Source organism: Astatotilapia calliptera, chromosome 1 (assembly GCF_900246225.1).
Source record: "Astatotilapia calliptera chromosome 1, fAstCal1.2, whole genome shotgun sequence".
NCBI classification, from domain to species: Eukaryota; Metazoa; Chordata; class Actinopteri; order Cichliformes; family Cichlidae; genus Astatotilapia; species Astatotilapia calliptera.
The window spans coordinates 25,009,745-25,035,473 of NC_039302.1; the positions used below are offsets into that span (position 1 = coordinate 25,009,745).

Here is a 25,729-nt window from a genome sequence, read left to right on the forward strand (position 1 = left end):
TGATCATAATTCATGCCTCACACTCCGCGTGAGTTTTCTTATTTTATTTTACTCTTTAGTTAGTTAATATTGTTATAATTTTTTCTTCTTCTTTTTTTCTCCTTCTTTTTCCTTTTTTCATGCTTATAAGTTCACAAATGCTAAATATAGTAATTGTCCTCAGTTGAATCTGTATAAGCATGCTGTGTTTAATTTAAAAGCAAAAAATAAAATATTTAAAAAACCCAAAACAAAACCTTTTTTAATATGTTTACATTAGAACCAGATTTAGGACTGAAACTTGTTAGAACTAATACTTAAAATACATATTGATATCAACATTATGTAAACATAATGATACTTGTTAGTTAGTTAACCCGACCCAAAATTCTTGATAAAGAGAGTAGTAAGATTCATTGTTATTATAAAAACCTTAGCTTATAAAAACAAGGTAATTAGCCAATGTAAATGCGCTGAATGAAAAATGCTGACCCTGAACAGTGAGGAAAACCTTGGTTTGGTTTCATGAAAATCTTAGGGATTACACGGATTTATGATAAAGATTTTCAGTACCATATGGACACATATTATTCACACCTCTGCACCAAGTTAGCTCCTTAAAGTTATTAATAATGTATTATTAACAGCTGATTTAGGACTTTCTTGACAAGTGATCACACGTCCTTAACAACATTTGAGTTGGTAGTTGGCCTTTAAAGATCTTTTCGCTGTACTTACAGTTTTCGGTTAGTACTTTCCCATCCAAAAACAGACATAGCTGTTAATCAATACATCTGATCAGTATTTACATAATCAATCCACTGATAAGAATTCTAGACACAGCCTCTGGGTTCAACAACCCTTCTCCCTCTCCGTCTACCACACGCACAACATCTCTGATTCTCTCTCACTCCCTCAAGCCAATCACTTGCATTGATCATCCTCTCTGTTGTGATCTTCAGCTGATCAGCTGCTACCTGCTGTGAACTACGGATCAATGACTGATAAACGAGAAGAAAAACACTCGTTTATCACCCTGGAGATGAACGGATATCATTTTTCTCTCAATTTCTCTGCTATTGACTGTTAGACAGCTCGGAGGCACTACAAATCAATCACAGATGTGTAGTTGAAGCAGGATAAAGGCTCGGAGGAAAATAAAGGTGAAGCAGTCATTGACACCATATTAAGATATACTGACATGATAAACTAAGAAGTAATTTTTCTCTTCTTGGACTGAAAAAAAAACCAGATGGTGGTACTGGCTCAGATAATAAAGGTGAAGCTTATTCTTTATTCTTAAAGCAGTGTTTTTACAGTTTGGACATCATAGACATTTAAAACAACACAACAGAGGAAGTAAAGCATCTAAAACATCTGGCTGTAATGTGGTGCTGAAGTAAAGAAATTTATCAAATGCATTTCATGAAAATGTATTAAAAAAAACAACCCAAATCAAAATACTTAAAAAAACAAAAAACAGTCATATTTACCCTTAGAGCTGAGTCCCACCCACATGGCACCATCCTCACTGACATCAGAAAGCCTGGTGGTCAGTTGTTGTGTGTCAAATGGTGTTCCATCCTCTTTGAGGCCATCCAGGAAAAGATTTGCATGTCTGTCATGGATCTGCAATTTCCATCAAAGGGAGATACATATATCCTTGATGAGCAGAATGAAATCATTCTTTATATTTACCTTGTATGTTTACAGCTCTGTGCAGTGAACTGTGTGTATGAGGGGTTTCAAACCTAAATAAGCTGTGGGCCACTGCTGGCACTGCCATCTCATTTGGGGCTACTTTAGTGTTCAAGTAGTACAAATAACAAAAAAACAAACAAACAAGAAAAAAGCCACAAATGTTTCTGAAAATGTAGTGTTGTGTTTGTTTTTTTAAATTTCATTTGTTGTAGAAGATGACAAAACTGCAAATCTGAGCCCCCTGGTGTATATTAACTAGGGTAGGGTCACAAAAATGTCAAAAGTGTCACAAAACTGTGACTAGTACACTACGCTGACTCGGATAACTGAGTTATATTTAAAAAAATGAAAAACACCTAGTAGTAGCTTGAGGATTTGATTGAGAAACGAAAACTGACCGATGTTTTAAAATAATGTCTATGTATATTTTACACCAAGCTTTATATATAGGACAGTGCAAAAGTGATCACATTAAAAGTTTTATTGCAGGGAGTGGCCAGAAGGGCACATGCAGCTGTACAGACATAGCAGCAGGTTACTACTGTAACACAGCATCTTAGAAAGCGGCAGCTGCTCTGTGTTCGCCTGTTCATCTTTGTGCAAAAGTGTGTGCAAACACCATCAGTGCATATCTATGCGCGTGTGTGTGTGACTACGTGTGTGTGAATTATACATACGGCTAATCTTCCAGCTCATTTCCCCAGTAGCAGAAAGTGCCTCAGGCTAAACTGCCTCAGCTGCAAATTAGCTTTCTGTTTGACCAAAAATCTCCTCTCCACTCCTTTCCCCTCTCCTTTCCTGATCTGCTGCATGAATATTAAAAACTGCACAGCAGACAACACCGTCAAAGCAGGACCAGTTCGCTTTCACATCAAACCCAGGCCAAAAGAAAGATACTTCCAAAAAAGGGACATCACTCCCCCATCCCCGCCTCACACACACACCCACCCACCCCTCTTCCGCTCACCAAAAAAACTTTAATGTGTCCTGTCCCACTTTCTCCCTTTACTGCAATCTCCAAATCCTGTGTTTGGGAAACACACTGTGGGACCACTGATAAACGTGACAGTCTCTGTCTTACTAGAGCCCTCCTTCTCCTGTTTCATCTTTCTCGTCTCTTCCACTCTGGTCCTCCTTGCTTTGTCCTTTCTCCTCTTCATGAGGTCATTTGATTCCTTCACCTTTTTTTCAGTTTTTCAGTCTCCTCACCTCATTTTCATTTTCTCCATTTTCTACCCTTTTTCCAAAACCATTTTTACTTTCTCGTCCCTCTCACTTGATGACTTCATCCTCTCATCTCCCTTCCTGTCTCTTCCCCTCATGTTTATCTTGCCCCGTCGTTCTCACTTGTTGTCAGCTCTTTAGGGAAGTTGAAAAGGTGTGAGGAGAGAAATAAGTCCAAGTCAAAAAACGCCTTTAGGGGATGAAGGCAGGCCCAGACAAGTGTCTGCCTCTCAGAGGATAGTTAAGACACCCAGACAGACACTTTCATGATAGCTGATTGAAGACTGGCAAACGCATGAGAGCACAAGAGAGAGCGCAGGAGAGTAAGGGAGTGGAAAAAAAGAAAAGAGGGAAAAAGAGACAGGGGGAAGAGAAAGAAAAGTCTGAGCGTGGCTGTAAGAGAGGAAGCTAGAAGAAGGGCCCTCTTTAGGAATCTCTAAGCCAGAGCTGTGTTGCTCTTGGGATGATGTGAGGCAGTTGTCAGGCCTGATGTAAATGAATCCTGAAGCACTTCATCCTCCTTAGCCGCCATGCGCCCTTTTGAAACACAGCCAACTCCCCTTTGTTAGCTTTCACAAACACTTTTTCTCCAGTTTTCCTTTTCCCTGCCCATCTGTATTTTTACCTCATCCTTTCCTCCACCTTTCTTCGTCTCTTTTAGCCAGTGTAACTTCAGAGTTCTTTCAGCATATGGGTAAACAGAAAAAGGACTTCTTGAATTCTTGTGTTGATAACTAGTCTCATTTGGACTGTGTCCAGAAGAAAGATGCATTTGAAACTCTACCTGTTCTCTTTCTATTACACAGAGGACAAGCACCATAAGGTATTGCCACTACTTGCATATCCATTTATACAGTGTAATCCACAAGTAGCAGCTACTATTTTTAGTTAATTATGTATTTACAAGAATAGCAATTACCTGATTTGGCATCATACTGTAACTGAATGTCCCAGGGTTATACTGTATAACAATTTATTCAACAAAGCAACTAACCAATTTTTCGACTATAACAATTATTAATTGTAAAATGGTTACAAAGACTGGTTGAAAAGATAACTATGGGTTTTATTTCCCTATCCTGCAAACTCAAACTGCCACATTAAGATCAAAGCTGAAACTGTAAAGATATATGATTTCAGCAAGTTTCAGTCCTAAACTAAACTGAATATTAAAACTCAAACTCTGCACCAACTGTGGTCCATGCAACTACTTATAGCTGCAGAAGCATCATTAGTTTTTGGCCTGTATACCTTCAGTGTGAAAACTGCTTCTTCTGCTACATTGATCAAAATGCCACAGTTGATGTTAGATGAAAATTAAACTATAATAAAACAGAAACAGCACATTTTCTTTATTTATTCTTATTTTACATTGTATTATCCCCATTTTCACTGCAGTGGTAAAACTGATTGCCTTAGTTTAGTTGGCCTTAAAGGATTTCCAGGTACTATATTTCCCCTAAAACATATATCAAAGAGTTCTATAGCTCTTTAGTCTGACTTTCATAATTTACATTTATTAAATAGTTTTTTTTAACTGTGATATTTATTTTTTGCCCTCTTTGGGAGTTTTAAACGCCCTTTCATGGCGCAAAACTCACCCCACTGGCAACAGTACCACCTAAGCCTTTCTAAAAGCCCAGAAACACCCTGAGTGGAAAGCTTTTAGTGATCTGTATACTGGCATTTTGACTAAAGCTCTTCTCGATTTTCACACTCCTGCCAAGCCATGGGTCAGTACACAGTGTGGACAGCAGTGTTTCTCCTAAGCTGAATTCGCAGCTGTGGGCCACAAAAGTAAAGGCAGTTAAGAAAGTACTAGTAAAAAACATCTCAAAGTTGCTATTCTGGTCATATAAAAACATTACCCATTGTAAATAATTCTCATTTTATATCAATATAATACCTGCAACCAATACCAAACATAAGGATCAGCAAAAAAAGATTTTTAAAAAGTCAGCTGTAAAATATTCATTACATCACATCCACATGCATTCAAGTGATATTACCTGTTTAACCTGCTATTTCTTTCTTTCTTTTCTGGTATGGTTCAATTTCTGCAGGGGGTGCAGGTGGGAGGCATGATAAAAAAAGTTTAAAACCCCTGTTTTAATGTAAAATTATCAGCAATGTATTGAAACATGTCCCTTTGAAATATATACACTGCACATATTCCATATTTAATGCTGTATTTGTCATTCTCTTGGTGCTGTATTTGTCATTAATGCTTCTTGGAAATAAATCTTTTACCACTTGAAAGCCTGTTTATTTTTCCCTTAAGTGGTGCCACATATGTAAGGAAAATGCATGTGTACAATGAGCAACAGAGTTGAGTAAAAAAAAACAACAACTTGTCAACTCTTCTCTGCCAATGCCAAACAGCCTATTCTGCTATTTTGGTGTCACTGGATTGGATGACTAGATGTCTCAGAGGAAAAAGACATATCGGAAATTTAACATACGGGGGCCTCAGCAGCATGTAGAAGAACCATCACTCTGGCACAAACAGCACACCCAAGCTGACCCCACAAGTGCTCACTAGGGTTGAGGTCAAGACTTTGGAGATATGGGACTGTCACTGATTGAAGAATTTCATCTTGATATCTCCAATGCCTCCAATGATGACAACGCCTGTTTTTCCAGTGAGGTAGATTCTGTCCAACACCACCACATTGCCTCCACCAAGCTTGGTACCCTATCAGTGGAGCAATCAGGGTCTTCTCCACACTTTGATCCTACGATCCAACTGTCATAGGCACAATATGGATTCATTGCTGAACAGCACTAATAAGGCAACTGATTTTCATCACTTGGGGTACCAGAAGCCAACAACAAAATAAGATGTTTGGCATTGGTAGTTTTCATCGGTGCAACCCACACGCTCAGCTCTGCTGGTCAACCCACAAATGTATTTTCCTTACAAATGTGACACCATTTAGGGGGAAAATAAACAGGCTTTCAAATGGTATAGGATTTATTGCCAAGAAGCATTGTTAAACAAAAATAATAAACGAAAGACAAATTTCCTTAATTTTATATAAACTTTACATTTTTAGATGATTATATAAATGGCCTGCATTTGTATAGCGCTTTTCTAGTCCCTAAGGACCCCAAAGTGCTTTACACTACATTCAGTCATTCACCCATTCACACACACATTCACACACTGTAGCCACAGCTGCCCTGGGGCACACTGACAGAGGCGAGGTTGCCGGACACTGGCGCCATCGGGCCCTCTGACCACCACCAGTAGGCAAACATGGGGTTAGTATCTTGCCCAAGGATATTTGGCATGCAGCCAGGAGGCAGCCTGGGATCGAACCACCGACCTTCTGATTAGTGGCTGACCTGCTCTGCCACCCCATGGCTGTAGCTTAGAAGGTCTACTATTTTGAGTATGGTCTACCATACTCAAAATGGTGTTACAAATAGACAGCTGTCACAGATTAAAGGTTTAGCTCATCATGATACAGAAACCATGAGCAAAACGGCAGAATTTTGAAATCTATTATACCCTCCTAGGACTGTACTCTTTTGGACAGAGATCTCAGATGTTGTCCTAGGATCTGCTAGAGCCTCTCGTCTAGCTTGGGGGTCACTGCACCAAGTGCTCCAATTACCACTGGGACCACTATTGCCTTCACCCTCCACATGTTCTCAAGTTCTTCTCTCAGGCCTTGGTATTTTTCAAGCTTCCCCTGTTTATTCTTCCTCATGTTGCTATCCATCAGTATAGCTATATCTATCACTACTTGGCACAGATGTTCCGGCCACTTGGTTATGGCGTTCCATGTATGCTTTGCCTGCTACTATCTTGTACCCTACTGTTATGTGCTGGATTGCCTCAGGTGCATCTTTACACAGCCTGCACCTGGGATTTTGCCTGGTGGGACAGACCCCAGCCTCTAACAATCTTGTGCCGAGAGCTTGTATCTGTGCTGCCATGATTAGTGCCTCTGTGCTGTCTTTCAGTCCAGCTTTGTCCAGCTACTGGTAGGATTTCTGAATGTCAGACACTTCTTCTATCTGCCGGTGGTACAAACCGTAAAGGGGCCTATCCTTCCACGAGGGTTCTTCTCCTTGCTCTTCTTCTTTCTCGGGGTTCGTCTGCCTCAGGTATCCACTAAGCACATGGTCAGTTGTGGCCATCTTCCTGATGTAATCATGGATATTCGTTGTCTCATCCTGGACAGTGGTTCTGACACTCACTAATACTCAACCTCCGACCTGTTGCTTAGCATACAGTCTCAGGGTGCTGGATTTGGGGCTATACCCTCCATGCATGGTCAGGAGCTTTATTGTCTTGATGTTGGTGGCTTCTATCTCCTTCTGTATTCAGCAGGATACCTGATCAGGGGGTAGATCTTGTTCTTCCCATTCAGCTGACTCTTCAGGACATGCCTGACCCTCTGCAGGTATTTGGTGGTTGTGGATTCACTAGTGGCTTCTTCATCATTCCTATTTACCTGTGGGATTTTCAGGTATTTGTAGCTATCCTTGATATCTGCAATGTTCCCTTCTGGTAGTTCATTCCCCTCAGTTCTGACGGCCTTCCCTCTCTTTGTTACCATCCAATTATACTTCTCCAGTCCAAATGACATTCTGATGTCATTGCTATATACCCTAGTTGTGTGGATGAATGAATCCATGTCTCGTTCACTTCTGGCATACTGCTTGATGGCACCCATATAGAGGAGGTGGTTGACAAATGCTCCATTCTGTAGTAGGTATCCGTAGTCTTGCAAATGCTCTCACTGAAGGGATTCAGGCCTGTACAGAAGAGCAGTGGAGACAGAGCATCTTCTTGGTAGATCCTGCACTTGATGGTACAATTCGCTTGAAGTTGGCCTCTAGTGTTGTTTGTCACATCCCTATTGAGTTTTTGATGAAAGTTATTAGGGTCCTGTTGATCTTGTATAGTTCTAGGCATTCCATCCACGTGAGGGGCATTAAGTCATAGGATTTCTTATAGTCAATCCAGACAGTGAACAGGTTGGTGGTGCTCTTGCAATCTCGAGCGACTGCTCTGTCTACCAGTAGCTGGTATTTTGCCCCTCTGTTATTCTTGCCAATTCCAGTTACTTGCCCTACTCGTGTATTGACCCATGTGCCTGTTCATCTTAGCCGCTATGATGCCTGACAGGAGCTTCCATGTGGTATGAGGCAGGTTACTGGCCAGTAGTTGGATGGGCCCACTCCCTTCTGGGGATCCTTGCAGATCAGGACTGTCTGGCTGTCAGTTAGCCATTCTGGGTGTCTCTCGTTGATTAGCAGCTGGTTCATTTGTGCTGCCAGATGCCCATGGAGTGCAGTCAGTTTCTTCAGCCAATAGGTGTGAATCCTGTTGGGCCTGGTGCTGTCCAATTATCTATACCTGGGACCCTTTCTTGGATGTTTGCCACTGTGATGGATACTGGGCCATGTTCAAGGAGGTTGCTGTGGTCTGCTCCTAGCTCCACTAGCTAGCACTGAGCATTGCAGTTATGGGTTGCATCATTTTTCCAGATGCTCTTCTAGTATTACTCCATCTCCAGCCTTGGTGGGGCTGTTCTCATGTTGTTCCCCTGCCACTGAGAGTACACCCTAGATGGTTCAGCAAAGTACAGCTAGTTTATTCTCCTGCTTTCTATCTCTTTGGTATACCTTTTCAATTGGCTGGCTAAGGCTGTGAGTCTTTCCTTGGCAGTTTCCAAGGCCTCAGATATGGGCAGCTTACTGTACTTCTTAGGCACCTTCTTCATCGCACCTTTCTGTAGCTCCGATAGTTGGCTAATTTCCCTCTGTGCTACCTTAGCCTCTAGTCTCCTTTTCCATGTAGGACACTGCTCCTTGTGGCTGTTCATCTTACAGCCAAACATCTCTGTGAGGACTGCTGCTGTGTATAGATCAGCTGGTTGGTTTGGGGGATGGTCACAGTAGGGATTTTAAGTATTGCTGCATTCACATCTTTTAGTAGACCTTCAGAGGGTACTTCACATAGTCTTGGTAATCGGCTACAGAGAGTCTAGGTTTCCAGCTTCACCATTATCCTATCTTTCAGGTCAGCAGCCCTTCCTTACCATAGCTTATATATATATTTGTTATTATAAAAAAGAACATGTATTTGATGCTAACATGTATTTGATGCCCTAAGATGCTTAGGGTCAAAGGTAGGGCATAGCATAAAAAGTATGATGATTCAAAAAAGAAAGTATTTTAAGAGAGAAATCTATTTTACTGCTGTCAGATTATTCTATTAACAACTAGAGGAATGCTAAGCTTTATGCAGAGCTGAGCGTGATAGTACACATGAGCACATGGGTGTTTGAATGCAAGTTTTTCACAGACACTAGTTTATATACACTGCACTGTTACTGTTTGACCTTTCTCACACAGAATCCCACCTTACCCCTCTCCCACATTTTACACTTCCCTCCCATCAACTCTTTTGCTCTCATCATTCTTTATACCTTAAATCTTTACTTTTTACCCTGATCTCTCCACCCTGCTCACTTGAATTATACTCTCCTGGCTTTTCTTTTTGTTTCTTGGACAATCCAATCATGTTGCTTAGCTTATGCTTCACTGTCTCCTCCTCTTATACCTCATCCTCTTCTTTCTACCTCCTCTAATCCCTGACTTCCTGCCACAGCCCCCACACATCCTACTTCACCAGGCTCTATTCCCCCTGCATCTCTCCTCTGGGCTATGTTGCCCTGTGACTGACTGACATGCCACTCACTGATAACACACCTCATTCCACAGCCAGTGAAACTGTCAATGGGGGGGGGGGGGGGGGGGGAATAAAGACAGAGACATAAAGAATAAAGACAGTGAGAATGACATAAAAAACAAAATGAGAGAAAGAGAAATAACAAGAGATATTATGAGTTTGGAGTGAAGAGTTTAGTGAATGAGAGAACAATACTGTTGTTGACTAGAGAAAAGTAGCAGGCGAGAATAAGTGACACATAACAGGAGATGTTTTGTAAAGTATATAAAGGCATCACCAGAAAGGAGATGTATGTGGCAAAATTATTCTTAATATTAAGAAGGAAAAAAGGAAGGAAGGAAGGAATAAGCAACTAAAATTACAAAGAATAAAATAAACTGGTGTGAATACGGAAGAGTAATGGCCATGATTAGAGCACATGTAATATGGTTGCAAAAGTAGGAGTCCCAGTAACTCCAGTGGTGAAGATATTTAGCATAAGATACTGCGATTCAAGTCAATATAAAAGGAAAAAAATATATAACTATTACTATTTATAGCTCAGTCTTATTTAAAGTTTATAGTTTTTAAATGGTTAAAACTAATGATGCTGGATGATGGTTTTGAGTCACCATCAGTTAAACAGAATCAAGTTCAATATAACGTAATGCTTGGGTGCTGTCAAAATTCTACAGTTGAGCATCATGTAAAAGACATGAGATAAAAAGGACAAAAAACAAAAAAAAAATAGGGGCACAGAGAGGAAGAGCAGTTGGGTCAGGTCAACAAAGACTAAGAAGAAGAAGACAAAATTGGAAAAAAAAAAGACCTCCACCAAAGGTGACTTTAAAATTGTCAAATTCAAAGTAATGTTTTCACATTACCATGAAAATGTATTGATTCTATATATGATATGGAGATAGCAGCCAGAGGTGTCTCTCTGCAGAAGCGAGAGCTCCTAAGAGCTCATTTAATCAAAATCTGATTACTTGATTGGATCCAGCTGGCTAACTTACAATTAAGCTTAAGACAGTAGGTGTTCAAGTTTTCATTTGAACCAAAGGGACCGAGGCCTTGTCATGGTGTTGTGTGACTAGATGCTCTCAGATCTCTTTCTTAACTTAATATTTTGGAAACTGATTAATTCCATATTCCAAGCTATCCCTGTTCTCACCCTTCACACGCAAAACAAGCAACGTGAAATCAGTAAGTGGATTTTGACTTTGTGTGTCATCAGCATGTCACTTTTGCATCTTCAGGCACATTTTCACCTTTCCTCTCTCCATTTCTCTCAGTCCGTCTCTTCTGTTATCACCCTCCCTCTCCTTGTTATTCACTCTCCAATCCTCTCCCACCCTCTTTAGTCCCACATCCCCCCTCTATGCTTGCCCTTACTCACTATGAACTGTTAGCAGCTCTGATGTACGGCCAATATTCTCTCTATCATATTAGCACGGCTGAAGTGTGTAAAGGAAGAGATAGGAAAAGAAGGAGAGAAGGAAAAGAGAGAGAGAGAGAGAAAAGATGGGGAGGAGACACATTTGTTCTACTCATCTCAGCGCTAAAAGATACAATTACCTCTCACAGCATATTATCCATGTTTTATACCATCCCAGGGCCCCATGCCTTTGCCTTGCCGCGCTCACCCCATGTAAGGCCCATATTTTAACACTAGCTATGACAGTTTATTTAAGAAAAGAAAATTGTCCCCAGGGAGATGGAGAGTGAGAGAGGGAGAGACTGTGTGTGAGTAAAATGAGAGGGAAAGAGGGAAGGGCAAAGAAGGTGGAGAGGGAAGACAATGAAAGGGGGAGAGAATGAGAGATAGATGAGGTAGCGAGAGAGAATGAGAAAGGGAGGAAAAGAAAATTATCTTCTGGTAAAAAAAAAAGACAAAGAGGAAAAAAGAGAGAGAGGGTGACACACCAACCTTTTAATAAAGACCATAATTCTCAGACTTTTTCTTTCAGAGCAAAAAGCAAAGTGGATCCCTTTAACAAAAAACATTCACGAGAACATACTGAGAATTTACTCTGTAAAAAATGGAGAGATGCTGAAATGAGACAAATCAAATACATTTTTTCCTCAAAATGGTCTGTTCAATGTAGTTTTTTCTTGTTTTATCAAAATTTTAAAAAAGAAATTAATAAATTCTTCCTTGTTTATATTTAGCCCAGTTAGAGACTAAATAAAGAAGATATTCTTGTTTTCGCTGAGAAGCCATGGATGCACCAGTGAATTGTGACCAGGTTAAGTTTGGGCCATGTTGAGCTTGAAATTTCTCCAACACATTTTCTCTTATTGGGAATAAACCTCTACTAACTGCTTCCTCTCCCTGCTACTTGTGACACCTAGATGATGGTGCAAGAGGGCAGATACAGAACCACACTAAAATGTAAGAAAGTTGAAGATAATCATAGCAGATAGCTGCCCCTCTCTGAGCCTCGTTCTGCTGGAGGTTTCTAACTGTTAAAAGGGAGTTTTTGCTTCTCACCATTGCAAAGAGCTTTCTAATAGGAGGTTGCTTGATTGTTAAGGTTTTCTCCAGAATACTGTTGGGTCTTTACCTTACAGTAAAGAATACTTTGACTATTGTTGTGATTTGGCGCTATACCGATAAACCTGAATTAAATAAAACCGAATTAAACAAACAGCTCCTTTTACTCTAACAAGGTTGAAAAGCTTTTTCTTTTCTTTTTTAAATCTAAAGCACCTTGCAGAACCCTAGCCGGATGCATTTTTAGCTCTCATATCTCCAAGCTCCAATGGGAATGAAACCTCTAACCCTGCTTCTATTAATGCCTTGCTCTCACCACTAAGCTGGACCACACTACACACTAACTTAAACCACTGATGTTAAATTAATTAATTAATTTCAGGCTAAAAAAAATCTACAATGGGCATGCACACACACACCTTTCTCTCTATGTAATTGATGCCAGTCTTGTGCCCTTTTGCCTCCAGTGCCAGCAGGCAGAGGGCTACCATAGAGGTGTCCACTTCACCCCTGCATAACAACCTTGCCTCACCTTCACACACATACAGACAAGCACACATAAATGCATGTAATCTGGTGCACACAAACACATGCAGAGAGCATACAAAAGGGTGCATAAAACGCTCCCTTGCATGTACACATAGTGTATGCTTATGCAAAGTATAAACTAACACAAAGTAACCTTCAGTGCGTATCTCTATCTTTCTCTGCCATTCTAGGTGGTACAGAGACAAAACCAAAACCAGGAGAAGCTAATTGGACAGAGTGTGGTGAATCTGCTTGTATCTATATGACATGTAAGGCCTTCTTCATGTCGTATAGATAACATATAGATAACATGTCATAACTTCTACATTTATTTTAAGCGCATAATATTAACTAACATTATAAAGGATTTTTGTATTAAGTCAGATTTAAACAAACAGCAGATTTTGCCCAAAGTCCTGTACTATCAGATGTTTAAAAGGAGAAATTCTATTCATTCTAAAAATATATATAGCAATATATTGACCAAAGGTTTATTGTGTCCCCCCCACAGAAACGAGACAACCTTCCTCCAAGACCATACTGCTACATATGACATATAGTAGACAACACAGGACTACATAAAGTGCAATGTACAAAAATTGCACATTACTTTAAAGTATCGTGTGACATGATACTTTCTATATGTTGACAATACACGCAACACTTGTAAAAATCATAATTTCAAAGTTATAAGGCTGTCAACTGTTGATCAATAAATAATTAAGTTAATCTTGCAGACCTTGGTGGATGTAGGCCAAATTTTAATAGATTGTTACATGAACCGAACTTTTATCAGAATTCATTTAAGATTTTTCACACTATCACATTTACAGAAAGAAAGACGTGCATGCAAACGCTACCAAAAGCATAACCTCCTTGGTGTAGGTAATAAAGGTGGGTGTTTCCAAAGACTGTGGTGTTATCAGGCGAGTTAGTTCAAAATAGCAGCTCTCTGCCAAGTCTACACCAGTCCATATACACACAAAGACACAGGCCAGAGTCTAATTGCGCATGAAAACATTCATTAAGGGTATTATGACATGCAGTAGAAGTTTTAGCAGCCAAAGTGTCTAAGAGCAGATTAGTGAAACAGATGAGCTGTCACAGTCCTTAGAATAAATTGGAGAGCAATGGGAACAACTAGTTCTTTCCCTCCAATAAATACATTGATACAGATGTGTGTCTGCATGTGTGTCCTTGTAATCCTGACTGGGCCTTAACTTAGAATGACACCCAGACACATACTTAACTTGTCAGTTTCCCCACTTTTTTTCTCTGTCTTTATGGCTGGGACTCTCTAAGTATATGTTGAGCCAATGTGTGCATCCTCTACTTTCATATATTACTATATTTAATAGCAAGAAATGAAAGTTTCCAGTGTGACTGGTTGTCCATGCGAGGAAGGACAAGAGTTCACAATTTTAATATTATTGGTATCTGATTTATCTCACAATTCTTCTTCATCATGCTCAGCTACTACTGAATTTCCCACACGACTTATGACACTGGGACATAAATTTGGTGAACTTCAATCATTCATTTAGCATTTGTTCAGATTAAGGAAGGTTAATTGTCTAAAAGCATTTTTAAAAATCGTTTTCTCTCTTGCAACCCAAATCAACCTACAGACAATGTAAATTCCAAAACAATCCAAGTAAGCCCAGTAAGGCTAAGGTGCTACAGGCCAAAAGGATTAAAAGATAAATAATTGCTATGTATTATTTTCTCTGTAAACATTTACTTTTAATGTCTACATAAAGAATCAGATCCATCAACCCATCCATTCATTTTCTTCTGCTTATCAGGGTTGAGGGGGGTTCGGTGCCATAGGGCTACCATAGGGCTACCATAGGGCGTGAGGTGGGGTACACTTTGGACAGATCGGTAGTATCAGGGCAGAATCAGATCCTTTTTTTGTTGTTGCAACTATTCATTGTTGAAATATGTCCCACCACTCACCATTGCTCACCACAATATGAATCTGTAGGTGTGATGAGCAGTTTTCTCTCTCCATGTGAACAGAGCTTTCTACAAGAATAAAACACACTGAAAGAGATATGGTGGTGAAACTGACAATTCATAAATAAGGCCAACCAACCCAAGCATACACTGTGGATTAATTACTGAATGCCTTTGTGTTCCTAATTAATGTTATTGCACCTTGATAAACAGTGCTTATGTTCTTTGGATCCCAAGATGATGCATTCATGTACAAAATGCCCTAATTTCTATCAATCATAAACAGAAATGCAGCATAAGAAAGCCTCTCCATAGAGGACGCAAATTTAGGCTTTAGCTCTTTAACAAGCTCTTTAAAGAGAGGTTAAAAGGAAAGACTTTGCTTAGAACAAATTCAGTGGGTTTTAAAAGCCACTTCCCCGGATTTCCAAACTCAGCTGACTTTGTTCTTACTTAACGTAAGCTTAGACCATGCAGAGATTGCTGAAAAACATGAAAGCACTCTGAAGCTACAACAGAACCTGTGTCTGAGTAGAAGCAATTAAAAACTGTGTCATCAATATAACAACATTTTATCATATAAAGATAACACTTGTAGACTTCCTAACACAGACGTAACAAGCAACAGCGATAACTCAGTAAACAAAAAACACAATTTATGGTGCACGAGTAACATTTCCAGATTTTGAAAACAAGTGCATTTTCTCAAGATCTCAGTTCCTATAGTAGATCCACCTCAAGACTGACATAATTTATTTGCACAAAAGAGTAAGTAAAAGTAAAGAAAAAAAAAAAGTAAAGAGCTCCATGACTCTAATAATTCATTTAAGTTTGACATTGTGACACAAAAGACCAACCACACCAAATTATTCTTATACACAGATCAGTCAGTGTGAGACTAGTTGTACTGAACTCTTCATCCACAGCTGTAGAGCAGATGCTTTTCTATGGACAACTATCAATTATTAGTATATCCTGCAAAAAGTCACTGAAAGGTGAGTCCAATGATAGACTGACTTTACAGCTATCACTTAACTACACTGAGCCACATCCCCGCTTCCCCCATTTCTCTTCCTCTGTCATTCCCTCCCTCCCCCAGGCAACATTTTCCTCCGCTATTCTCTACATCGTTACCATAATCAGATAAGACAACTACCTAGGGAGCACCAGCATCCCTACAGCACCTTGCTCCTGGCACCCGTGTGTGTGTGTGTGTGTGAATTGCTCCTGGCGCTTGGAAACCCGCATCCCTTTTGACTGTCTTTTTTGGTGTTTTGATCTTTACAAACCGACAGATGACGGGTGTGTGTGTGTGTGTGTGTGTGTGTGTGTGTGTGTGTGTGTGTGTGTGTGTGTGTGTGTGTGTGTGTGTGTGTGTGTGCACTATATGTGAATAAGAAAGGTTTCTAAATTACAGAGTTCCTTCATAGGGTAATATCTGTATTGTAGCTGACAGACTGTTACAAATTACCGCTGAATTGTGAGTATGTGTCTGTGTAGCAAGCCAGTAGATAAGTGTATGTGTGTGCAGGAGAACAGGGGTATGCGAATGGTGTTTAAGTGTCAAGTATGATTATGTTATTCTTCTGAATGGTCAAAGCAGATCACATCACCATACCATTAAACAAAAGGCAGACTGATTCACAGAGAATTCACAAAAACAAACGCATACAAAGTTTTGAAACACCTTCAAGGGGCACCAACGTAACACACTTTTAGTAAATTACTGTACTCTCCCATGCCTACACTAATATGCAACAAACATATAAAGCATACTGTACAAAGGCATATATGACAACTGTACCCCCAGAGGCAGGCATCCTGTACACACGCTAGCAACCAACTGAGCCATCAGCAAAACTACATTTAGCCAACAACATGTTAGACTGCCAAAGTACTGTTCCATCAACACCAGTCAGCAAGCTTGTAAACTAGACTGTCAAGTCAAATTTTCAGGCTAGACACAATGATTTTCATTTTAAAGCAGTGCACATTATGGATAACGTACTCAGAACTCCTGGTTTCCCAACCATTTAAATGCAAAACGAAGGTGCTATTAATGTACATTCATTAATGTAGTTACATTTGACACTGTTAGCTCACTTTAAAGCACTCATTCACTTTAGTTATTATGGAACTTATTTTACTGTGTTTTGAGAACACATGGTATTAACAAAGAAAATTTTAGATATATCTTTTTAAAAATATGAAAAGCAAGGTCATCAATAAACAAAATTCCAAAACATTTTATTAGCATCTAAAACAATTCTGGGCTTAACAAATGACTCAGATTATTTCATTATAGATTTGAAAAAATAAAATATATTTTAGAATCTGAAAATAAACTGGTATCTGCAGTCTGCTCTCAGTTAGACAATAATTTCAGCACAGCTTCTGCATCCAGTAATCCACCTTCCTCAACTGCGCACCAGTTCAATATCCCATTCCCGACTTATTCACCACTACAATAATTATTTATCTTTTATCCAACTACAGTTCTCTTTATTCAATCATCATTTACATATAGCTTGCTCTGAATAAAACTGTAGCAACCTTCATATCAAAAGATGCATATGAGGCACAGTAACTGTTGAGCACAGGATTTTACACTGATTTGTATGAGGGTCAAAACGATTTCTTCAGCACTTCTAGGCATAAATGGTCATATTTTTTTTCTTTTTATCCCATACACCCCAATACTCACCATATGATGAATAAAACCAATTTAGGAAAAGTCATGAAATATGAGATGATGGATTTTCTTTTAACAAAGTTGCATAATTTTTAAATACCAAAGGAGTCCAAGTAACCCCTTTGCCGTTTCTAGTGTTAAATCTTTTATAATTTTATTTGAAACTGGAGACTGGACTTTTGAGTATTATCCTGTTTTATTGTCTAATACTTTAAGCTGTACATGGTCCCCTCCACTTTTATATTTTAAGCCATTTGTGTTTACTTTAGATACAACCTCATTATACCTGCCATGTGCTTCATCACAAAACCCTTTTCAGCATTTTTCGGCGTGCGCTCATTTACAGTAAAATCTAGGCTCGAAGTGCTGAGTTTACATAGAAAGGTGACCACGGTAGATTTTTCTCCATTGTTAACAGTTACTGTATGGTGTCTTATGGCATAGAATTGTGGTTTACACATTTGCCTTCCTGGGAGAAGACACAAATCCTTGGGGGAAACCATCTGAACACTGCCAAGAGATATATGGAGCTGCATATATTAAAGTGTACATTTTAGGAAATCCTCAAGTCTCAGGAAAACATTGTCAGACCATAAACAAAAAAGCATAATGTTCCATTGAAAAACCCATCAGACTTTTGACAAAACATTATCAGACAATATGGTCTTAGAACAAATGGCATCAGACTAAAATGTCTCCGATAAAATGTGTCTGTGAAGGTTCTCAGTCATCCAGGTCATCGTAGTCTAAGGAGCTTGGAAAGAAAAGCGTCTGGACTTCTTTGAGTTGCTTGAAGACGTTTCACCTCTCATCCAAGAAGCTTCTTCAGTTCTAAGGTCAAATGGTGGAGAGTCCCAGATTTAAACCCAGTGGGAGTTTCCCCCCAAAGAGGGACAAAGGACCCCCTGATGATCCTCTACCTAATCACATGAGCCAAGGTGTGAAAGCGGGTGTGGGTCACAATCAGCCCGGGTTTCTGGTGAGGTCATTGTGAAACCTGGCCCCACCCTATCATGTGATTTCCTGAGGTCAGATGGCCCAGGATGTGAGTGGTCGTTAAGGCGTCTGGGAAGGGATCTCCAAACTGGCTTATAGATGGCAGACAGTTGGTGTCGTAAACCACCGCCTCTGTTCAAAGATGGTCGCTCACAGTGGACATAGATGGCTTCTTTCACTCCTCTTTCAAACCATTTGTCCTCTCTGTCCAAAATGTGAACATTGGCATCCTCGAAAGAGTGACCTTTGTCCTTAAGATGCAGATGAACTGCTGAGTCTTGTCCTGTGGAGGTGGCTCTTCTACGTTGTGCCATGCGCTTGTGAAGTGGCTGTTTGGTCTCTCCGATGTAGAGATCTGGGCATTCCTCGCTGCACTGTACAGCATACACCACGTTGTTAAGTTTGTGTTTAGGAGTTTTGTCTTTCGGGTGAACCAGTTTTTGTCTGAGTGTGTTGCTGGGTCTGAAATGCACCGGGATGTCATGCTTGGAGAAAAACTCTCCTGAGTTTCTCTGATACACCAGCTACATAGGGGATGAAAATGTTGTTGCGTCTGTCTTTCTTATCCTCCCTCGCTGGTGTCTGATCTTCTTTTCCGTGCCTCTTTGCTGACTTTATAAACGCCCAATTAGGATAGCCGCATGTTTTAAGTGCTTCCTTTACATGTGTGTGTTCCTTCTTTTTCCCTTCAGGCTTAGAGGGTGTAGGGTGGTGGTGTAGGGTCCTGATTACCCCAAGTTTGTGTTCCAGAGGGTGATGGGAGTCAAAGAGGAGGTACTGGTCCATGTTTGTGGGCTTCCGGTAAACTTCAATGTTGAGGTTGCCATTCTCTTCAATGTGCACAGCGCAGTCCAGGAAGGGCAAACAGTTGTCCTTTGTGTCTTCCCTGGTGAACTTGATGTTTTTATCCACGGCGTTAATGTGCACAGTGAAAGATTCCACTTCTCGTGTTTTGATTTTGACCCAGGTGTTGTCTACATATCTGTACCAATGGCTGGGTACTCTCCCTTTAAAAGAGGTGACACGGAGGAGCCCATGGCACAGCCATGTTTTTGTCTGTAGAAACCCTCGTTGTATTTGAAATATGTAGTGGTAAGGCAGAGGTCTAACAGTGTGCAAATCTGATCGGGTGTGAAGTTGGTCCTGTCTTCCAAGGAGCCGTCTTCTTGTAGTCGTTTTCTGACAGTGTCCACTGCCTCCGTGGTAGGTATGCAAGTGAAGAGGGAGACTACATCAAAGGACACCATGGTTTCATCTGGGTCCAGGGTAGGTTTCTGGACCTTGTCGGTGAAGTCGGTGTAGTTCTTGATGTGATGTGGGGTGTTCCCCACAAGAGGTGCTAGGATGGTAGCAAGGTGTTTCGAGATGTTGTAAGTGGCTGAGTTTATGCTACTGATAAAAGTGCCTCAGAGAGAAGCTTCCAGCAGGTGACGCTGTTATCAGGTCAGGGCCTGCATCCTTCAAAGGACTGGTCTAAGTAGGCCGGGTAATGCAAAGGAAGGACCTGCGAAGACTAGCTGACTGTTAAATTAGACGGTCTAACCAAGCCTACAATGCACCTCCTGTTGCCTAGCAACCGCGACAGTAGCAGCTACAGCCGTGGACGACCGAAATAGAGAAAGTCTTTATTTTATGCAATTTATTTTACTTTTATTGGAGAAAATTGTGATGTTTCATCAGAGGTGTATGTTAGAACGCCACAGCCATGGCCTGAGTCCCTTTAGCCAACAGTAATGTTAACTTTAGCTAGTAAACTAGTTTTCTAGAGTAGCTCATGAAACTAGTCTCTTTTCATTTTGACGATACAAATATAATAGGTCTTATGTTATATTATATATACTTTTATACATTAAAAAGTTATCAGTGGTGGAATTTAACTCTGTCTCAAATATTACATTTTAGTTCAAATTTAAGGCATTTATTTCTATTTCATATTACTTTATACCTGTATGACTGTCTGAAAGCTTTACTTAGGCTACGTTCACACTGCAGGCGAAAGCGCATCAAATCCGATTTTTTTGACCCTATGCGACCCATATCCGATCATGCTATGACAGTGTGAACGGCGCAAATCCGATATTTTCAAATCCGATCTGGGTCACTTTCGTATGTGGTACTGAATCCGATACATATCCGATGTTTTAGAAAGCGACTGCTGTTTGAACAGTCAAGTCGCATTAAATCCGCCTTTTACGTCACCGACACAAGACTGAAGCCAATTATCAGCGCCCGAGAAGACATCGCGAACGCTTCCTGGCCATCCAGTGTAGATGTTAGTGAAACTGTTGGGAAGACAATGTGAACATTTTATTTGTACTGTAATCTGCAGATTCTGACAGAAATCTGCAGCTATCATTTGAAGCACCGCTCCTCTCTTAAACAGCAATAAGGATCATTATTAGGTTATTTACATTATTATGTAAATAACAAAATAACTTAAAGCAAAAATTGGGAAACGAAGTCGGAAGTCTGCATATTAAGGGCCATCAGTCAAACAATACTGTTGCTCTGGGTCTAAACAGAGCTCGTTGTGTGTGACAGCTTCTTTTGCGCATGCGGGCCGCTTTGAGCGTTCACACTAGAGCGCGTTTGCTGTCGCATTTTATTTGTAGTGTGAACGAGCAGACAAAAAAATCGGATTTGATCAAAAAATCGGAATTGAGCATTAAGACCTGCAGTGTGAACGTAGCCTTAGTTATATTAAAGGGCAATATCACAGTAACAGCTAAAAGTAGACTAAAAAGATTTGATCCTTTTGTAGATTTCAAATAAAATGAAATGTAAACTGATGTAGTAAATATTCTTATACTGGATGAAAAGTTCCAATATCATAATTTTCTTAAGATTTTAAAGATATAAGAGCATTAAAACAGGCTGATGTTTTTTGGGTAATAGGGTCCAATAGGAGAGAGGATACAGACACATGACATCCTTATAAAATACTTAGACAACTTCATGACAAGAACTGCAAAAACAACTTTTTGCAATTCTTTTGAATATTTTATTTAAGTCAGCTGCATACGTTTTCCACTAAAACCAACACAATCCCACTTCGTTAAGAACATTTTTTAACTAAATATATTCTGGATACATCAAAGCATTGTCAAAGTTGTCTGTGCTTGCCTTTATTTTTCCTTCTTTCCCCTGTCCTTTCCTGCAGGAAAAACATCAGTGATTCATCACAAATTTATTTTTGTCATTCCCTGAATGAAGCTGTTATATTTTGTGTTGGCGATACCTCTGCAAACAAGAAACAAACATCTAGAATTTCTTTTAAATGATTCCACCATTTTCTAAACTACAGAGAACCGCTATTTGTTCTCATCTTCTCTGAGCTGCTGCTGGCTCCTCTTCCTCATCATCTTCCTCGCATTGCTGAATTTTCCGGCTGTTTCATCAGGGGTGGAAAGCCTCTGTCTCATCACCTCTCACTGGTGGGTTTTTCAGTCTCTCCTGACTCTGAATACTTGCGGAAGGAAATTAACCATGCCACTTAACAACAAAATCAGATAACTTTGTTAAATATCTGTTAACTATCAGATCAAAACACAATTTTCTCTTAGAATTACATGGAAATATTTTATATATCAGAGAGAAAAAAAAACTAAAAAAGGGGAAACAGGACAGAATCCTATCTTGGGCTTTATAAGAAAGGTAACGGTCTCAGGTTGTATAATATAAGCATGCCAAAAACAGCAGAAACAAAATGAGGACTTATCCATTTACTGTCTGTCTTATTATCAGTTGCTCATTACAAGATGAGAGCTCATGTAACTATGACTTCCGCATGTCATGGTTAAGTCTGTCTGTTTCCTTAACAAAATCCACAGGTCAAAAGTGAACTGTCTGCTCATTTTTTCCCAAAACCTTTAAGTACATTTGGCTTCACATCGCCAAACAGACTCAGCTTGGCCAGAAACTAACTTAACAAACTAACTGACCAACCAACCAAATCATGGAGGACCTAACCCACATTTAGTGGCAATATCAGTAATGTCACATAACTTGGCCGAAAGTGAGTCTTTGTTATACTCACAATTGTTCCGCTGAATATTTGAGGGCGATAAAACTCAGCACTTACTTTTAAAAGTTTATTTCTGGACCACTTCGTTTGACCATCCACCATTTTTCCCCAAAAATTCCTTCAACCTTGATTTGCAATGAATCCTGGTATAGGGAGGACGAAGCATAGGTGCGACCCATCCTCCAAAACTGAGGAAAGTAGGACGCATTTGTTGGCCACATTTGGATGACACTGGACAGCTTTCATCATTTCACTCTGACATAATCGGTCTTCAAATGTGGCTTTTGAAGGAAGCAGCCCCTGAATTTGGACACAGCCATGTTCTGCCAGTCTCGCACACTGATCACTTGGAAAATAATTTGGCTGGCAGGAAGCTTCTCACTTTTTTCTGAGACTGTGTCGTCTGATGTGGTTTTTCTGAAGCCTTTTAGTCTGATGGCGTTTTTTTCTGAGACCATATCATCTGATGCCATTTTTTGAGCCCTTTTAACCTGATGTCGTTTTGACTGAGACCATTTAGTCAGAAGCATGGAACCTTTAGTCCAATGTCATTTTTTCTGGGACCTATTTAGTCTGATGCCCTTTTTTTCTGAGACCTTTTAGTCCAATGTCGCTTTTTCTGAGACCTTTTTAATCTGGTGCTGATTTTTCTGAGACCCTTTAGTCTGATGCATTTTTTCTGAGACTATATCGCCTGATGCGTTTTTTTTCCGTTTTTAGTCTGATGCTGTTTTGTCAAAGGTCTGATGGGAGGTTTGATGGGAAAAGTTATGCTTTTTTGTTTATGGTCAGACATCTGAGGCCTTTATCTGATGTCTGAAGATGTTTTCCTGGATTGCCTAAAATGTATGCCAGCTGTACTCAACAGCTAAATTTCAGATCATATTGCTAACAGGATAAATTCTACTAATGCCTGTTAAAATGTGTGTTTTGTTCTGTTTTTACAGAAAAAAAAATACAACTTAGGTTGCAAGAATTTAAGGCTTACCATGTTAACCATATTTTCCCCCTACACTAGCCTTAGTGTTATTCAGAGATCCTGAAAGAGAGAGATTGTCCAGTGGAGTAATCTGTAAAATGATACCCTTCAACGGACCAGAAACACTCACATCAACACACATAGGGATCCATTTGGGGCCTCAAAACTCTCTCCACTTCACTACCTGCCATTTTAGTGTGATCAGTGCTAATGAAAGCCTCATTTTGTCCAGACCACCTTGTATTTCTTACTGAATGTTTCCTAAAATTTCTACTTCATATAAAACTTACATCAACTCATAGTGTGGAAAAAAGAAATAAAAATGAATAAAACCAAAGAAACCCAAAGAAAACACACAGTACATATATATGTAAAATATTTAGACAGAAAAAGGCACTGCATTGAGAAACTCACAAGTTCACTTGAATTGTACCGATAGATGCCAAGTTTAGCTGGGAAAAAATATTGATAACTTAATTAGACAAATGTATTTAGTTAAGAATTATCAACCAATACATCAAATTTTATGTACAAAAGCACATGCACTAAAGTACTGCTATCTAAAAAAAATATTAAAAGAATCAACAATTAGAATATATTTAAGTAAAATAAAAATGATACAGTTGTATAGGCAAGACTGTACTTTCTTTGTTATATTGTACAAATCACGGAAAAAAGTCCCAAATAACTTAAGTAACTAAAATTCAGCAGCTTTGTTTTTTGTTTGCTTTTGTTTTCATTCAGGCCATAGACTTTTGAAATATTGTGTTGAAAGTGTAAGGAAAGCATTTGTGTCTGTGTGTCTGAAGTAATGTGTATGCCCCTGGCCCCAGCAGCTGTTCCAAAACAGATGTTTTCCAGTATAATTACCACCAGCTCACAGAGTGGATGAGAAAAAGATGGACAGAGAATGAAAGAGTAAAACAGACACAGAGGATGACAGAGAAAATCAGATTATAATAAAAAGAGACAATTCCGCTTTCACAGCCCTAAGTACTGCAGCTACAAACAAAACTCATGGTAGAATGATTACAAGCGGGCTGGGTGTAAATATACACGATCAAATTCATGTACCTCTGACAGTGTCCAACCATAGCATCTTTAACACGACTCACCATGGGGATACTTAAACTATGTATTACTCACCTGCAAAACAAGATGTGTCCAGCTCTCCAGTCCTAGTCTGCCCTCTGTTCTAAAGCTGTTCATAGAAGTCTGATTGTTGGACTGACCATATCGCAGAATGATAGCTTCCCCAGACACGGTCAGAGAAAAAAACAGCCGCTGCTCTGAACTTTTCTCCAGGAGCATCCTGAGAGAAACAAAAAACACACATAAACAATAAAGGATTCAATTATGTCTGCATCAGTTGACAGTCCAAAAAGGTTCACATGAATATTTAGCAGTAAGAATTTTAAAGCTTCACCTCAGGAAACAAAGGGAAGAATGGACTCTAACACCCATGAAGCTGAGCAACACTACACACAGTCTCTCATTCTGACATTTTCACATGGAATATCAATATTTTACATGACTGTAAGGTTTCCGCTGCTACGCTGAGGCGCAGACGCACACACTCTCTACGTGTCATATTAACCACCATCACTGACATTTTATGGGAAATCATGGCTTTTATGAACCCAGAGCAGGAAACCCTATAAATCACAGTTAGGTACATGCAAGAGAAAAAGAGCATTTGAATGTATGTCTGTACAAGCACGTAGGTATAAAAGTGAGTCTCTGTGGAGAGAAAGATAGAAAGACAGGCTAAAGAAAACAAATATAAAAAAAAAAACACCAATAGGTAAATTGCTATAAGTACAACACGAGTCAGAAATTATTTCAAGTACTTTTCCTTTAACACACACATAAAAGTGTCTATTAAGGAAGGTATGCAATTATTACTGGCCATACATATTGACCTGAACATCACAGAGTCCAACTTAATTTTATGTGAGCAGCAGTCTGATATTAAGAATGATATATGTGGGGAAAAAAATAAAAAAAGTAAAAAATGTTTGCTTCTTTGTTTTAAAGCTATATGCTTACTTAAAATTAAGCAATTTTTAGACTGTCAACCTATTGGTTTATTGGATAACAAGACAATTTTGTAATTTTCTCATTTGACCACCACAGTGAATTTTAATAAAGACAATCCAGATATCTGGAGTGCATATTTTCAGCTTTAATTGAAGGAGTTTTAACAAAAACAAAATACAAATATTTTAAATACATGGCCCCTATTATCAGAGGTAAAATAATTAGACAAGTAACCGACAACCAGTTTTATGTCAATTTCATGTCCACTTCATGTCCACATGACTCATAATTCAATGACAAATTAAACAGATAAAAGTTCTGGAGTGAATTTCTAAGGATGGAACTTGTATTTGGTAGCAATTGACTAAAGCTCTCAATATGAGGTCCAAAGAAAAGTTGAGGTCAGTGTCAATAAGCTG

The 25,729-nt window shown here is 39.4% G+C and overlaps 1 protein-coding gene across 8 annotated transcripts in view; it reads right to left on the bottom strand.

Moving 5' to 3' along the window:
* Positions 1–25,729, bottom strand: part of ush2a (Usher syndrome 2A (autosomal recessive, mild)) — a 222,035-nt gene that overhangs the window by 186,447 nt on the left and 9,859 nt on the right. For all 8 annotated transcript variants that reach the window (XM_026171402.1, XM_026171393.1, XM_026171412.1 and 5 more), the window contains 2 exons: positions 24,417–24,582; positions 1,473–1,608 (listed from right to left, as the gene is read on the bottom strand). In XM_026171402.1, coding sequence (XP_026027187.1) covers positions 1,473–1,608; positions 24,417–24,582 — 302 coding nt within the window. The remainder of the gene's footprint in view (positions 1–1,472; positions 1,609–24,416; positions 24,583–25,729) is intronic.